This window comes from Mastigoproctus giganteus, chromosome 6 (assembly GCF_048544385.1).
Source record: "Mastigoproctus giganteus isolate SK-2022 chromosome 6, ASM4854438v1, whole genome shotgun sequence".
Classification (NCBI taxonomy): domain Eukaryota; kingdom Metazoa; phylum Arthropoda; class Arachnida; order Uropygi; family Thelyphonidae; genus Mastigoproctus; species Mastigoproctus giganteus.
Genome location: NC_143580.1, coordinates 171,419,968 through 171,438,110, shown reverse-complemented (window position 1 = coordinate 171,438,110; position 18,143 = coordinate 171,419,968). Strand labels below are relative to the sequence as shown.

General features: G+C 37.0%; 1 protein-coding gene across 2 annotated transcripts in view; it reads right to left on the bottom strand.

The window, feature by feature from the left end:
* Positions 1-18,143, bottom strand: part of Tmem63 (transmembrane protein 63) — a 440,514-nt gene that overhangs the window by 136,995 nt on the left and 285,376 nt on the right. For both annotated transcript variants that reach the window (XM_090375486.1, XM_090375485.1), the window contains exon 17: positions 11,758-11,814. In XM_090375486.1, coding sequence (XP_090231612.1) covers positions 11,758-11,814 — 57 coding nt within the window. The remainder of the gene's footprint in view (positions 1-11,757; positions 11,815-18,143) is intronic.

Genomic DNA, 18,143 nt, shown 5'->3' with positions numbered 1-18,143 from the left:
TGGGATTTTTTTCCACCAAAGACCTGTCTCATCGGCATTGAAAACTTGATGTGGTGTGTGTATCTGTGCTCTTCAATAATTTTTTGAAATTCCTCTGCATATTTCTTGGCAGCTTCATTATCAGCCAATGCACTTTCCCCTTGAATTCTTATGTTATGTAATGAGCTGTTTTTAAATCGCTCAAATCAATCTTTACTGGCAACAAACTCTGGGTTAACAGAAAGTTCTCCAATTTCTTTTAAATGGTTATAAATTTTTAGTGCATTTTGTTTAATTACATTTCCGTTTAATGGGATCCATTTTTTACTGCTATTGTCAATCCAAATACTGAGCGCTTTTTCCATTTTCTCATTTTTGTGTTGCTCGGACGAGCTACCATATTTGCAGAAATTAAAGATCCTGCAGCAACAGCAGTTCTAATTTTCTGTTAATTTTTCTTTATGGTCCGGATTGTTGCTTCATTTAAATTTAAACTTTTTGCAACATATGATACCTTTTCCTCTTTTTAAGATGATCCAAAATTTGTATCTTTGATTCTAAAGAAATAGTTTCTTTTGAGCAGTGCTTTTTTGCTTTCCTTAGACATAATTTAGGGCTAGAATTTAATTCACAACAAATAAATTATTCCAATACAGTTCTTAAGAACAAAGTTTAGTAATGCATACCCGGAAAAATTTATAAACGATCAAATAAAAACCAAAGTAACTTTACAAAAACCTTAAAAGTCACGAACTGCATGCTTCGAAGTCAATTTTTTTATGGTCTCAAACAAGCACAAGTTCAATAGCACAGAACTTAACCCAGGAATCTCCTAATACAGTGGAACCCCGCTTTACGACTGGTTCACTGTAATCAAATCAAGCACAAATTTAACTTTATTACCTTACCAATTGACAAAGTTAAATGATATGTGAAAATCAGAAGAATATTTTCCAGTTAGCAAAATAAAAATAATTTATGCTTGCATACACAGCTTAATTAATACAATTAATACGTACTGTAATATGTACATACTAACTAATTGATATTTCTGTTAACTGACCTTTTTTTTTTTTTTTTTTTTCCTTCTTCTTTTGGTTGTAAAATTAAAAACAGTAAAAATGATAAGCAATCAATAACAAAGAACACAGCATGCACAAGTTCCAACAAACAGGTTACGCGCAAGTGAGATATGGAGTAATGAGTTTTTGAAAATTTATTTATATTTTTTATATGATTGAATATTTCATGGAAGGGAAACACATTTCACCATAGTAACATGAAAATACACAGAATTCCAGCTATTGGGATTCATTTTATTATATTTTTCCTGATTGCACTAACAGGAAAACCAATAAACTGGGAACAGCAAATTGTTTTTATTGTTTTATGGTAGAAACCTCCAAGAAATGTGCTTTAGAAAAATATCACAAAGGCGATAATGAATAGCGAGTCAACAGTGGGGATTCACAAAAAGGAATGGAAACATTGAAAAATTACATCTAACATAATAGCACAGTTTTCCCAGCACAAAGGCTCAAAAATACCATATTATGCAAGGTTTCCCACAATTCTCTAACCTGGTGTTATATAAGTACCGTGTTGTGCAAGGATTGCCGCAATTTATCAATCGTGTTAGAGCAAAATCATGTTGTAGAAGTACCATGTTATATGGGGGGTTGCCTGTACATATAAAAATTACTGGCCTCTAGTAGTTAGGAATGCATGAGGTAATAATGTCCTAGGTGCATGTATAATTGTAGGTACAATAATGTTAGGAGCATAGTAAATAAATTTGATGAATTTGAAGTGCTGGTCAAGTCATCAAATGCGGACATTGCGGAGAATATTAGAGATAATGTGCCATTCAGCCATAGTATGCAGAATTTGAATATGGAGAGTATAATGAGTACAGAAAGGACAGGAGAGTGAATTATGCCCTTAGCTAAAAAACACAAAAAATCTAAGGTTGTGCATTCAGTTAACGTGGGTTGCCAGTGCAATGTTAAATCAGTTTGGTGGGACATAAGCACTGAAAAACAAAACTGAAAGTAGGAAGGTGTTATAGGCCTAGCAACTGTGATGAGTATATGGAACAACTATCCATCCAGGCAATTAGAGTGGCAAGTAAATCAGAATGTCTTATAATGGGAGGCTTATAATGTTTATAATGGGTAAACTTTTCAGATATTGACCAGAACCTGTGTGTTGGTCACTCATTCAAGATGTTTATGGATTTATGTTTAGGGATTTATGTTGATGATGTAAGGTGATTCAATGATGTTAGAAAGCAAGCTTATAAAGCATTAGCCAAAAAAAAACCCCTCCCACATCACTTGTTCACACCTTCATATAATTGTATAGTTCTTTGTTGAATTTATTCACACTGCCCACTTTGACAACAACAGATGGATGTTTGTTCCAACAGTCAACCAAAAACCTCCTCAACTATCCTGTAATTATCCTTCCTCAATTTGAATTTATGCCCCCTTGTGTGCAGTCTGAGTGAGAGAAAGAATGCCATCAGCATTGAGCTTGCTCAAACCTGATTCAAACCCTTAAAAACCTTGATCACATTACCTTACAGGTGCCTAGTCTGTCTTTAGATGCTGAAATTTGCAGAACTGAAACCTGTCTTGGTAGGACAACCCTTTCATTTCCTTCACCTTTCGCATTCCCTTTCCAGCAGATCTTCATCCTTCCTAAAATGAGGCAGAACTCAAGATGTGGCCTAACCATTGCCTTATATAATGGGATAATCACTGCCAAAGTCTTGTATATCATAGACAAAACTCCATGAGCTGTCCTGGTAGCTTGTCTGCCAGGACAGCTCATGGAGTTTGGCTCAGAGAACTTCATATTTGATTACACAATTACCCCTCCCAGGTCTTTTTCGTTTTCTACTGCAGTGAATGTAGTACCACATACTTAGTACATTAATATGGTATTACTGCTACCCATATGCAGTACCATGCATTTACCAATGTTAAACTTCAACTTCCATTTCTTTAGCATTAGTAGAGGCATTTGATGTAAGAAAGCAAGCTTATGCAGCATCAGCCAAAAAAAAAAAAAAAAAACCACTTCCACTTCACCCCTCTGTTCGTTCAAAATACCTGTCCAGCTGAGCCTTAAACTAATTTAGGCTATCGACCTCCACGACAAGGGATGGACGTCTGTTCCACCAACCAACCACCCGCTGGCTAAACGCAAATTTCCACACGTCTATCCTACATCTGTCTTTCCTCAATTTGAATTTATGCCCTCTCAGGTGATTATTCTGAGCTAGAGGAAGAATCCCATCAGCATTGAGCATGCTTAAACCATTCAAGGCTTTATACACCTCTATCAGATCACCTCGCTGGTGCCTAGTCTCCAGACACTGTAATTTGCAAAACTTAAGCCTTTCTTTGTAAGAGCACCCCTTTGTTCCATTCACTAATCTTGTTGCCCTTCTCTGTACTCGTTCCAGCAGCTCTACATCCTTCTTGAAATGAGGCCTCCAGACCTGTATAGTACTCTAGGTGTGGCCTGACCATTGCCTTATACAAGGGAATAATCACCTCCTTATCCCTGCTGGAAAAATTCCTGCATATCATTGACAATACTCCATGAGCTACTCTTGCAGCCCGTCTGCACTGCTCAGAGAACTTCATATCTGCCTGCACAACCACCCCCAAGTCCCTTTCATTCTCTACCACTGTCAGTGTAGTACCACAGAGTTGATACGTTGCTCTCGGGTTGCTGTTTCCCATGTGTAGTACTTTACATTTGTCAATGTTAAACTTCATTTGCCACCTCTCAGCCTATCTGCTCAACCTTTCCAGATCCTGTTGCAGCAGCACAGTGTCAGTAGTGTCCTTGACAACCCTGCCAACCTTTGTATCATCTGCAAACTTGGACATTAAGCTTGATATACCATCATCAATATCATTTATAAATACAGAAAACAATAATGGACCCAACACTGAGCCCTGAGGGACTCCACTAATAACATTAGTCCACGATGAGCAGTGTCCATTGATTACCACTCTCTGTCTTCTCCCCCTCAACCACCCCTTTATCCATAGCAGCAATTTGCCTCCAATGTCACACTGCTCCAATTTGTGTAGCAGTCTTCCATGTGCAACAGTATCAAAAGCCTTTCTAAGATCCAAGTATATAATATCAAAGTTATTCCCTGCATCCAGTTCTTTTGTGACTGCATCATAGTATCCAATCAAGTTGGTCAGGCAAGACTTCCCCTTAACAAAACCATGCTGTGTCTGAGCTATAACTGAAGTCTTGTCTAAATGATCCTGCAGTGCTTCTTTAACCAGTGCCTCCATTAATTTTCCTGGAACAGAAGTTAAGCTCACAGGTCTATAATTACTTGTGTCAGCCTTTGATCGTCCTTTGTGAATTGGGGTCACATTTGCACATTTCCAGTCTATGGGTACCTCCCCTGAGTCCAAGGAAGCTCTCATAATTATGGCTAAGGGTTTGCTTAATTCCTTTGCTGCCTCCTTTAATATAACTGGATAGATCCCATCCACCCCGGGTGCCTTTCTTGTGTTTATCTTCAACAGTTTCTCCTCCACTTTACTCCCAGTTATTTCAAGATTCTGTAGCTTACTGCTAGAGTTGAATACACCTCTGGCACTTGCTGATTTTTTTTTTTTTTTTTTTTTTTTGATTTGGTAGTTGTTGGCGCATCGGCTTCTGTGGCCATATTGCACCTCCCACGGTTTTTGCAGTACTTTGATCCAAGCCCGAGGCGGGAATCGAACCCGCGACCTTTGGGTTGCCAGGCAGGTACTTTACCCACTCGGCTAGCCCGGTCGGCTCCCCTTGCTGAATAACTCCTCATGTGTGAATGTCGATGCAAAATATTCATTTAGTTTGTTAGCTACCTGAGCAGGATCATCAACAGTTGACCCATCAATATCAAGTGGACCAATCTGATTCATCCCCTTCCTTCTAGAGTTTACATAAGTAAAGAACTCTTTGCTGTTTTTCTTTGCATCCCTTGCCAAAGATTTCTCGTAATCTGCCTTCGTCTGCCTAACCTCCTTTGTAACTTGGTTGCATATCAACTTGTATCTATCATAGGCTTCTGTGTCATGTGTTAATTTGTAAGTATCCCATGCATTTTTCTTCTCTGCCATATGCCTCATTAGTTCATCTGACATCCATTTTGGCCTAAACCTTGAACAATATTTCTTAGTTGGTATGTAAAGCCTAGTAGCTTCCAAGATAAGTTCTTGGAATGCTTCCCATTTTGAATTTGCTGTTGGTAACATCATCAGTTGGTCCCACTGTATAGAATTTAAATACTGTCTCAGTCCATCGTAGTCGCCTTTCCGGAAGCAATAACCCTTCCCTTTACCCCTAATGGTAGTTACCTCTTTCAGTAAATCCCACTTCAGCACACTGTGATCACTGCCACCTAGTGGTTCATTTCTCTGCAGATTCTTAATGCATGAAGAATCACTGCTGATAATCAAATCAAGAGTATTACTCCCTCTAGTTGCCTCCCGAACATGCTGATGTAGAAAACAATCATCCAATAAATCCACAAAAGCCCTGCTAGTGTGTGAGTAACCGGCCTCCAAATTCCAGTCAATATCTGGGAAATTAAAATCTCCCATTATAAGACTCTCTGATTTACTGGCCCACTCTATTTCCCTGTACAGTTCCTTATTATACTCATCAGAGTCATTAGGCCTATAGCACACTCCTACTCTCAATTTTGATCTCCCAATGCTTATGTCACACCAAAGTGACTCAACACTGCACTGTCCAGCGATGTCGACTGGCTTCACTTCCTTGGTTTTTATGTGTTTCTTAACTAATAGCATAACCCCTCCCCCCCTTCCTATCCTGTCTATCCTTTCTGTAGACGTTGTACTCCCCAAATTGCAGTTCTGCATCCCTTATATCTGTGTGACACCACGTCTCTGATATCCCAACAATATCTGCCTTTGATGTTTTGAGCAATACCTCAAATTCATCAAATTTATTTACTAAACTCCTAGCATTGGTGTACACGATAGCATCAGCAAATATTCTTGCACCCTTTCTATTTAAGTGTATCCCATCCGTGTAGAAGCAATCTCTCCTGTTAACAAGTACAGTCCAGGCTGAAAAAAATTCAGCCTGGACTTGTATACTTGCGTGTACACCAATGCTAGGAGTTTAGTAAATAAATTTGATGAATTTCAGGTATTGCTCAAAACATCAAAGGCAGATATTGTTGGGATATCAGAGACGTGGTGTCACACAGATATAAGGGATGCAGAAGGGGAATTTGGGGAGTACAACGTCTACAGAAAGGATAGACAGGATAGGAAGGGGGAGGGGTTATGCTATTAGTTAAGAAACACATAAAAACCAAGGAAGTGAAGCCAGTCGACATCGCTGGACAGTGCAGTGTTGAGTCACTTTGGTGTGACATAAGCATTGGGAGATCAAAATTGAGAGTAGGAGTGTGCTATATAGGCCTAATGACTCTGATGAGTATAATAAGAAACTGTACAGGGAAATAGAGTGGGCCAGTAAATCAGAGAGTCTTATAATGGGAGATTTTAATTTCCCAGATATTGACTGGAATTTGGGGGCTGGTCACTTACACACTAGCAGGGCTTTTGTGGATTTATTGGATGATTGTTTTCTACATCAGCATGTTCGGGAGGCAACTAGAGGGAGTAATACTCTTGATTTGATTATCAGCAGTGATTCTTCATGCATTAAGAATCTGCAGATAAATGAACCACTAGGTGGCAGTGATCACAGTGTGCTGAAGTGGGATTTACTCAAAGAGGTAACTACCATTAGGGGTAAAGGGAAGGGTTATTGCTTCCGTAAAGGCGACTACGATGGACTGAGACAGTATTTAAATTCTATACAGTGGGACCAACTGATGATGTTACCAACAGCAAATTCAAAATGGGAAGCATTCAAAGAACTTATCTTGGAAGCTACTAGGCTTTACATACCAACTAAGAAATATTGTTCAAGGTTTAGGCCAAAATGGATGTCAGATGAATTAATGAGGCATATGGCAGAGAAGAAAAATGCATGGGATACTTACAAATTAACACATGACACAGAAGCCTATGATAGATACAAGTTGATATGCAACCAAGTTACAAAGGAGGTTAGGCAGGCGAAGGCAGATTATGAGAAATCCTTGGCAAGGGATGCAAAGAAAAACAGCAAAGAGTTCTTTACTTATGTAAACTCTAGAAGGAAGGGGATGAATCAGATTGGTCCACTTGATATTGATGGGTCAACTGTTGATGATCCTGCTCAGGTAGCTAACAAACTAAATGAATATTTTGCATCGACATTCACACATGAGGAGTTATTGAGCGAGGGGAATGCCAGAGGTGTATTCAACTCTAGCAGTAAGCTACAGAATCTTGAAATAACCGGGAGTAAAGTGGAGGAGAAATTGTTGAAGATAAACACAAGAAAGGCACCCGGGGTGGATGGGATCTATCCAGTTATATTAAAGGAGGCAGCAAGGGAAGTAAGCAAACCCTTAGCCATGGTTATGAGAGCTTCCTTGGACTCAGGGGAGGTACCCATAGACTGGAAATGTGCAAATGTGACCCCAATTCACAAAGGAGGATCAAAGGCTGACACAAGTAATTATAGACCTGTGAGCTTAACTTCTGTTCCAGGAAAATTAATGGAGGCACTGGTTAAAGAAGCACTGCAGGATCATTTAGACAAGACTTCAGTTATAGCTCGGACACAGCATGGTTTTGTTAAGGTGAAGTCCTTCACCAGCCTTCAAACCTTTGTATCAACTGTAAACTTAAATATTAAGCCTGATATACTTTCATTAATATCATTAGTAAATATAGTAAACAACGAACCCAGCACCGAGCTATGGTGGGCTCCACTAATAAAATTAGCCCATGAAGAGTACTGTCCATTAATAATCACATTCTATTTTCTCCCACCCAACCATCCCTTTATCCAGAGTAGTAATTCACCCTTAATGCTACACTGCTTCAATTTACACAGTAATTTTTTATGTGCAATAGTGCATTCCTGTATAGATGATCCTGCATCACTTCTTTAATCAGAGACTCCATTATTTTCCCCGGAACATAAATTAGGCTAACAGGTCTGTGATTACTCACATCACCCTTTGTGAATTAGGGTGCATTTGCATATCTCCAGGCATCATGGCATAAAAAAATATCCACAAGGAATGACTTGGCTGCTGCATCAGCCAATTCATTCCCTGTATTTCAACATATCTAGGAATATCCAGCAAAAATAAATATCAAAGTAATTCTAAAAAAGAGAGAGTAGCATTTGTTGTAGCCAACACAACGCTTGATGAGGAGTGTATGTCATCTCTGATAGATGCCTGTAATGCGCTTAGAGAATCTGTACATATCATACACCTTTTGGTGGGCTTTTACACACTCCAAGGTAGAGTGGATCAAAGTTATCAAAGAACAGAATTTCTCACAGAGGAATAAACTTGGGAACTATATCTAGTTTACATTGGACAAGTGTTAAATGCAGGTGTAATAATGTTTTCTGCCTGCTCCAAAAATTGGAGGAAATGGCACAGATCATGTTTAGACTTCTCGTACATTTTGTCCTGAACTGACAAATATGTTGAGAAAAGTCAGCTTTTCATTAAAAACGAATCCCAGAAATTTTGTTTTTGTTACCTAGCATTTTGTTCAAGCATTCAATAACTCTCATGTTGCACCAGTGACAAAAATGCTAAAGTTGTCCATACAGACAGGACTATTTACTGATGGAGGAACTGTTCAGAAATCGAGTTCACTTTGACTGTAAAGTATTTGGCAAAAAAAAAAAAAAAAAAAAAATCCCTTAACTCCCTCCTCTTGTCAAAAAAAACCCTCAGAAGTTAGATTCTAACATGAACTTAAGAGTTGCTTTGATTTAAAAAAAAAAAAAAAAAATTGACGACAACCTCTGAGACCAGATAAACAGAGAATGTCCTATAAAATAACATACTTTCAAGTTGTGGTATATACTTTTTCCACATGAAAGAAAACTGACACAAAGTGTGCTCACATTTTATGAAAGCAAAGCAAACTGATGGTTTCCCATCAGATCAAGTGGTTCAAAGTTGACCAATTTTTTTGGAAGCCACACTAGTTCTTGTAAAAATAGTCATCTGCTTCAAGACAATACACAAGGTGAGCACTGACCATTTTTTCTAAAGTCTTACATAAATAGCCAGTCAGAGTAATAGAATAGTAATTGGTAGGAATTTTTAAGATCCTTTCCTGCTAGAAGCACAAGGACAATTGCCCTATATCAGGAACCCAGAGAATAATCCTCCAGCTAGATTCATTGCATATAAACTCGGTTTTGGGGATTTAACTATTAGTTGCCAAGAACTTGTGTTTAGGTGTTAACTTAAATTCACTGTTTTATTGGTTGTATATTAAATTACCTTCCCCTGTACTGGGAAATACACTACGTTTGGTAGCTATATTGTTTGTTTTTTGTGCAAGTGTAGTCTAGCTGACATGCTGTTTTGGGATGGGGACACTTTTTTTTTTTTAATAAGGTTTGGGTCAAAACTTACACCATTCGACAGCAATAACTGGCATAAACCCACTTGGATTATAACTGCATAATCAATTTGATCTCACACTAAATTACATATCTTAAATATACACCCATCTGAATTACACATATTTATTATATATTTAATACCATGATTAAAATCTTACACATTTAACATGCACCATGCCATATATATAAGGTTGTAGAGGAATAGTGAAACTGCATAGATTAAACATGAATGTAGGCAGAATTTAATCAGGTATTGAAATACAGGAAAAAAAACCTTTATTTCTCATACAAAGTTGTACTTCTGTTATCTATATGTAATCATTAGGCTACCCAGCAATGGGTATTCTTGACCTTGAAAGCATGTTTAAGCCTACACTGTAGTACAATCACAAGTTACTATTTCAGAGGGAGGATCCATCTGTTATTGTGATTTGAACACCAAGGAAGTGCTGGGGGAAGGGAGCCTTGCATGAGTCCCCATGTTCAATTTTTGGAGTTTATCTGAGCACCTTGTTAAGGAAGCATAGATAATCCCGCAAAATTTAAATGGGGCTCAAGAAATTCTTCTTGAGCAAATCCTTGTTAACAAATACGAAGAAAACTGTGTTTGGAAAAAAAAAAAAAAAAAAGCAATACCACCAAAAGGAAAGGACAATGTTTTGACATTGCAAGGGAAATACACTAAACAAGAGATCAGATGAGCTGATGAGACTCATGGTAGGAAATGAAAATACATATTATGCATATAAATTATCAGGTGATACAAGAAGCCTAGAGTAGACATAAACTAGTCTGAAATCTCAAAAAGGGGTTAGTCAAACTAATGCAAACATAAGTTTATGGCAAAAAATGCAAAGAAAAGCAGCAATCATTGTATAATCACTAAAAGGAAAGGGATGAATCACACTGGTCAGCTAAATATGAACAGTTGATGATCCTGTTCAAGTTGCTTACATAGAGGAATCTTTCAGGAATACATATTTTGCATTCACACAAGAAATTGTTTAGATGACAGAAGTGTATCAAATTCTAACAGAGAGCTTAAATGATTTTGTGATAACTGAGTGGAAAGTGGAAGGAAAATTAGTGAACATTGTAAACATTGACCACTTAGATATCCTGATTTAACTTCTGCAGACTTCTTTTTATGTCTTTCACTGAACAGAAAGCTTACAAGAGCAATCCATGGAGCACTCAGCAGTTCAAAGCAAGCACTGAAAATATGGTCAGGAATGTATTGATATCAACTCTGCCATGTTGCTTGCAACATGATCAAAAGTGTGAATTTATGTATTTTATTGTTAGCAACAATGGAAGACATTTCCAACATGTTTATAAACTATTACTTGTTAATTTACAATCAAAGAAAACACTAACTTTCTCTGATTGTTTTTGGGTTTATTTTTAAAATAAACATAATAATAATGAGCCCAGTACTGAACTCTGAGTGAATCCTCTAACAACATTAGTCCAAGAAAATCAGAGCCCATTTATAACCATCCTTATAAATTTTTGCCATCAATTATTCATTTATTCAAGCAGTAACTTGCCCCCAAAGTCACACTGCTCAAATTTGTATAGCAGCCTCTTTCATGGGGAACAGTGTCAAAAGCTTTACTGAAATCTAAGCATACGATGGTAAATAATTTTCTATCATTACTTTGTTACGTATCATAGTAACTAATTATATTGGTTGTCTTAGACAGGGTTTCCCCATCACAAACCCATGCTTTAATTTCCATATAACTGTACTCCTGTCAAAATGATCCTGCTGTACTTATTTAATCATTGACTCCAATATTTTTCTTGGAACAGAAATCAAGCTTACAAATTACTCCAATTTGCACATCTCCAATGTATTGTAGATGTGCAAATTGGAGTAATTTATTAGACTTCCCCTGAATTCAAGGATACGCTTGTAATTACAGCTAAATATTTGCTTATCTAATTCATATCTAGTGGGCCAACGTGGTTCATCCCCTTTCCTTTTAGTGTTAACATAAACAAAGAATTCTTTCTACTTTTCTTCACATTCTTGACTAAGCTTCTCACAATATGCATTAGCTTGCTTATCCCCTTAATGTCTTGATTGCAAACTACTTTATACTTACTGTATGTTACTGTATCCCAGATCTCTGTAAATCAAATTTTACAAAAGATATATTTAGTATGGCTCAAAATTATCATTGTAGAATTGAATAAAATAATACTTACTCCCATCGATACGTTTCATTCTGAGGACGTATAGCCCACATTAAGAAGGCTCTGGCACTGCAACATAAATTAATATTTAGGAGGATCATACCAGAAGTCCCAACAATAATAATAATTTTTTTTTTTCCCATAATTCTGCATCCATAGTGAATACCTTAAACTTGCTGAACACATTTTAAAGTACTCACCACTTCCATATAATACCAATAGACTTCCATATAATACCTGAGTGAAGCGTCATTTTAACAATCACAAGTAAAATAAGAATGGTCAGCAGCAAAAGTGCAATGGAGTAGACATGAAATTATGGGAAAAGAATACTGGAGTAGACAAACAACGGGCTAATGAAAGCAGTGGGGAAGCAACATTACTATATTAAACAGTTTGATGAGTGCAGTAATTTAAATAGAGATAAACATCAACAGGAGATCTAAATTAGAATGGGTATTGTGTTATGTATGTAATGAAGTGTTCAAAATCACTGAAAGAACAATGGATGGATTCCCTCATCACTTCTGGACACACTCTGTGTGTGTGTGTGTGTGTGTGTGTGTGTGTGTGTGTGTGTGTGTGTGTGTGTGTGTGTGTGTGTGTGTGTGTGTGTGTGTGTGTGTGTGTGTGTGTTCATGCGCAAGTGAGAGAGTTAAATAAATCAGTTCTACTAATGGCAAACTGTTACAAATGCCACTATAAAGCGCTAAGAAATTAGGATGTGGAAGCAATTTTTCATTACCATGTAAAATGTACAAGTGCTTTCAGGACATGTGCCACAAAATACTGAATGTTGCAGAAATTCTAAAATAAAAAATGTATTTAGTATTGTAATGACTTATAGTATGATTCTTTAATATTTACTATAACAAGTGCTTTTATTGGGACGGTAACGCAATGGTACAGCATACCGGCACCTCTATTAAGTGACACATGACATTTGGATGCAGTACATTTTGAAATTTGTAAAATTCAGTAATTTTTTTTCAAATAATTTAACTAAATTTGCATTTTCCAATGTCTATTGTTAAGATATTTTCTATATAAAACTTTATAACCATTTTTAGAATTTTAAATTACTCAGTCAGAACTCTGTTTAAAGAACTACTTTATAGAGAACTTTTTTGAATTCCCCTTGGTAATTACATTAAAAAAATTTCCATTAAGCAAAAAAAAATTTCATATAACAAACAGATTAGGAGAGACTCGGTACACATTGTTTGCACTTCTGGCCTTCAGGTAATTTAGGCAATTAGTGATGCTACACGAATTAAGAGAGCTAAAGGGATTACCATTCTACAACTTAATGGTACTCACAAAATGTATCCCACCGGGCACCCCACATACCGAGAAGTCGCACTGGTCCCAATGTGGACAACTGGCTCTGGTCAATCTTCTACTGTAAGTGCCCTGTTCAAGAATTAGGAGGGAGTGACTTTCTTTTACCCTGAAAAATAATCATCTGTTGTTTCAGAGAAGTGCATCATGCACATTTTCCCGTAAACAGACTTGAGCTAGGACTTGCTGGAATGCAATATAGATCTGTACAGGATGAATAAAAAAAATAAAAATTGTACAACTTTTTCATGAAATAGAAACAGTTCCGGGACAATATTACAGAAATGCTGCCAAAGCTGCCGAAAATCTATGATTTCAAAGAGTTTCACTTCACGAGAGAGAGATTATAGAAATTATTCTTCAATCGATCCAGAAGCTTTCTACAGAACTTTGAAAAAATCAGTAAAAAGCAGGCCGCTTGGTAGTAAAAATGCTGATTTGGCAGCTGCAGCCCAAGTACTTGATAGGAAACATTGGCCTGAAGATATTAACTCTCAAGTAAACATTTGGTGAGAATGGATTTAGAAAAGTGTCACTAGGCTTCAGTTAAATGAAAGAGATACAATTTGTGGATTTCGAGAATACCTAATTGAAAAGACAGTTTCAGAAGAGAATTGAAGCATTTGATGAACGTGCTGAGTATGATATCAATTTCATCAAGTGAATGTGAATGAGGATTTTCACAAATGAATCTGATCGTCAGCCCAACCAGAGCTTTGTTGATGACAAAAACAATTTCTTCACTACTATTTCTTAAAATTGTAGGCCCACTGCTGACACGTTTCAATCCAGCAAAACATGTTGATTCATGTCTGCTTTGGAAACATCATTCAGCAACAGTAACAAACAGTAAGAAAAGAAGTCAGTATAGTGTGTCGAAAGAGAATTTAATAAAAATTTGGAATTTTCTATAAAAACTTTATTGTGAAATTATTTTTATTTATATTTTTACTTACTTTACTTATTTCACTTAAATAAACATTTTACTTATTTTACTTGTATAATAAATTTGTGCTTAATAAACTGTTCTGTTAATATACTTAATTTGTTGTTCTTATTCCAAAAACAACACTAGTGAAGTAACAATATCAGGAAATAAATTTTTTGTTTCCTTTTCATACCCTTTTAATTTTCAATTTTTCCTGATAGCAAAGAATGAGTACTGGCACCTATTTTTTTTACAAAAAATAGCACTGACTATAACTATGAACAGATTTTAATAATATAAAATAATTTGGTCATAATTTAAGGAGGTTTAACTACAACACTAAATTTTTTAAAATAATTAAAAGAGTTGGCTGTAACATTCATTGTATAAAATGATAATTTCTTTTTTTGTTAGACACTAATAATTTTCAAGTATATCTACATAAATTATTGCTTGATAATGCATGATACTAACAATGAAATTTTGAAAGCCTACTGTAAGTACAATGAGTTTAATTTTAAAAAATAAATAAATACATAAACTTTAGTTTTTCAGATTAAGTGTTAAGGACCAAAACAGAATTACTGGTACAGTATATCCTCTCTTGATAATTCAGCCTATATGAAGTAGGTTGTTGTTACCATATTGGTGTTACCCAAGAACAACCTCATTCACTCATGCATATTACGTTCATAAACTGTGTGTGTTCTCTGGTAAGTTAGCCTGTTTTGCAGGACGAAAAACCCAAGTTTCCAGGAAGAATAAACTAACTTGGCCACAGAATGAAAAAAAGCTCATAAAAGTTCCTCACATCATTGATAGGATTCAAATCCTGGCCTTTTCTACCTAGTGTGAGGAGGATGGTAATTATAATCAATGTCCTACGTGCAAGGACAATATGTGAAGTAGGTTATTTTATCTGAAAAATAATTTCTAAGAATCTTTCCAACAGTTATAACAAAATTAGTACTTTAACACTTGAGTTAAAATTTTCATGGCCAAAAAATGTTTTTCACATACATATATACAGGGTGTCTCAAAAATATTGGTACAAATGTTTAGGGGAGGTAGGTAACATCTAACGGAATGTGAATCGCATAGGAACGCATAACCAGAAACATCATGGGAAAGTAGTATCAGAGGCACAAGAAGCAGAAATGACACAACACAGTAATTAGTGACAAACCTTTATTTAACATAATATTAACAATGGAGTATGAGATGGATGCATTTCATGATGTTACAACAGATGCTCGAAGGTTCCACCATGAGACGCGATGCATGTGTGACACCGACGCAGCATGGATTGGTGGACACGGTCAAACACACCTGGAGTTTCTTTGACAGTAGCAGCAGCGCAGACAAGTCTCGCCATGAGATCAATTTCCGTCTCCACAGGCAATTCATACACGATAAATTTGAGGGCCCCCACAGAAAGAAATTAAGGCTCGATAAATCAGGTGAGCCTGGTGGCCAGGCAACAGGTCCACCACGGCCAATCCATCAACGTCCAAAACGCCTGTTCAAATGGTCACGAACACACCTTCCATAATGGGCAGGCGCCCCGTCATGTTGAAACCAAATGCTGCGTCTCACATTTGCTGGAACATCGTCAAGTAACCCTGATAGAACTTGTTCAGTGAAGAAAGATCCGATATTTAGTGGAGTTCATGCGGGATGGTAACAGGTATGGGCCGACTAAGCAGTCACCGACCATACCTGCCCACACATTTATTGCAAAGCGATGTTGTGCTGCATGGGGGCGCACACCGTGTGGGTTGTCGTGAGCCCACACATGAGCATTGTGCTGATTGAATAAGCCTTCCCGAGTGAAATAAGCCTCATCCGTGAACCAAACATAGGCTGGAAAATTCAAGTCTTGAACACTTTCTTGGAGAAACAACTGTGCAAAAGCCACACGTGCAGGATGATCTTGAGGAAGCAGTAACTGAACCCTTTGGAGATGAAAGGGGTGTAAGGAATCGTCATGCCAGACACGCTGTACACTGCAACGAGACACTCCTAAGGCAGAGGCAACGGCACGTGTGCTGGTAGTAAGATTGTTCTGGACGGCATTCAACACACTTTCTTCCATGGCAGGAGTTCGTGTTGAACGTGGTCTGCCCGCACTACTCCTGTTACCTATAAATGATCCATAATCGCACTAATTTTGATGCACAAACGCAAACAAACGGTGTTCCAGTACATGTCTGTCTGGGAAGCGATCCCCATAAATTCGTTGAGCGGCTCGTCCATTGCGCTCTGCTAATCCATACACTAGGTGCATGTCTGCCAGCTCACAGTTCGTATATTGATGCATGCTCTTCGTGCGGCGACTACTGCTTGAATGAGTAAACCAGAAATTTTCCCTGTCGCGAACTGATGAACAGTGCCGTGTACCGACTTACGGTGACGTTTCCAATCATGAGTTCCTATGTGATTCACATTCCTTTAGATGTTACCTACCTCCCCTAAACGTCTGTACCAATATTTTTGAGACACCCTGTATAGCAAAATATATAAATAAAAATGTGAAACTTTTTTTTTTGACAAAATTCATAATTCATCAGATAAAATATAATTACATCCTCAATTTTCCAATGAAAACTTATGGTCATGAGTGAAGAATATCAGAACTAATTCTGAATCAGACTAACAAAGCTAAAGTTAAATTTTTGGTACATACAAATCAATGCAGTGTGGCTCAATTCTATATGTAATTAATTCAAAACAAAAAATTTTGTAATGAAGAAAGTTATTCTTACAATATCTCGTTCTATGAAACCCTTTATAATGGGTCTCTTACTCTTGTATTTGAATAAAAAACACTTCTCCATAAGAGAAGTATACTGTTGCTTATTCTCAGTTGAGGGCCATCAACCCAGATGACACTGTTTCAGATAGTTCTCCATATCAGGAGGTGGGTAGGCACCTAAGATGTAAGGTAGATGATGCAGTTGTGCATTACCTGCACAAGAGATACCAAAAGGGGTGTGGCATTAAAGTCGCAAATAACTCAGAGCTTGAAGGCTCAAGTCACAAAAAATAATTTACACATTAGTTAGTGGTGCAGTTTTCATAATTTTATATGTAACTAAATCAAAACAACTAACCAAAGTTTGTAATGAAGAAGGGTATTCTTATAATATCTCTATTGTAAAACCCTTCACAAGTTATAATTTTAGTTATGTATAGGCATGATGTTACAAAGAGAAATGATACAAACTGCCCTAATTTATATATAGTAAATCTTTTTGTAATTTAAGGATTAAAGACCAAAATTATTTACAGTTTCTTTAAATTTTTAGCTAACATACAGCATGAAAGTCTTGGTTTGGTTTTGTATAAGATTTTAGTGCTGCATTAGCAGCAATGGCTATTATGCGCCAAGACAAGCATGAAAGGCATCACTGTATATCTCAATGTGAATTCGTCACAATTAGTTGCTATAATCATGCATCTTCAATAACTAGCATTTCCCCAGAAGAGAAGTATACTGCTATTCATTCTCAGTTGAGTGGCACTATCCATGTAGTACTATTCAGAGATTGCCTCCTGATCACAGGGGGGGGGGTAATCAACACTGACTATCCCCCCCAATGAGTAAGTGCTGACAACTCAATTTTGACTTGATTGAAAAATATGAAGGATGCTGAAAGGTATGAGAAGTTTAAATCCCTTATAATTTAGGAGTAGCATTTAGTAGTGTCACACTGTTAATTAAGAAAAACATAAAATCAAAAGAAGTGCATCCAGTTGACATAGATGAACAGTGCACTGTTGAGTCAGTTTGGTGTGACATAAGGACTGCAAAAGCAAAAATAAGAGTAGGTGTGTGTTATAGGCCTAATGACTCGAATGAATACAATGAACAATTGTACAGAGAAATAGAGTGGGCTAGTAAATCAGAATGTTTTATAATGGGGGATTTTAACTTCCCAGATATTGACTGGAACTTGTGGAGTGGTCACTCACACACTAGTAAGATTTTTGTGGATTTATTGGATGACTGTTTTCTGCAGCAGCATGTTCGAGAGACAACCAGAGAGGGTAATACTCTAGATCTGGGTATCAGCAGTGATCATTCGTGTATTTAAGAATTTGCAGATAAAGGAACCACTAGGTGGCA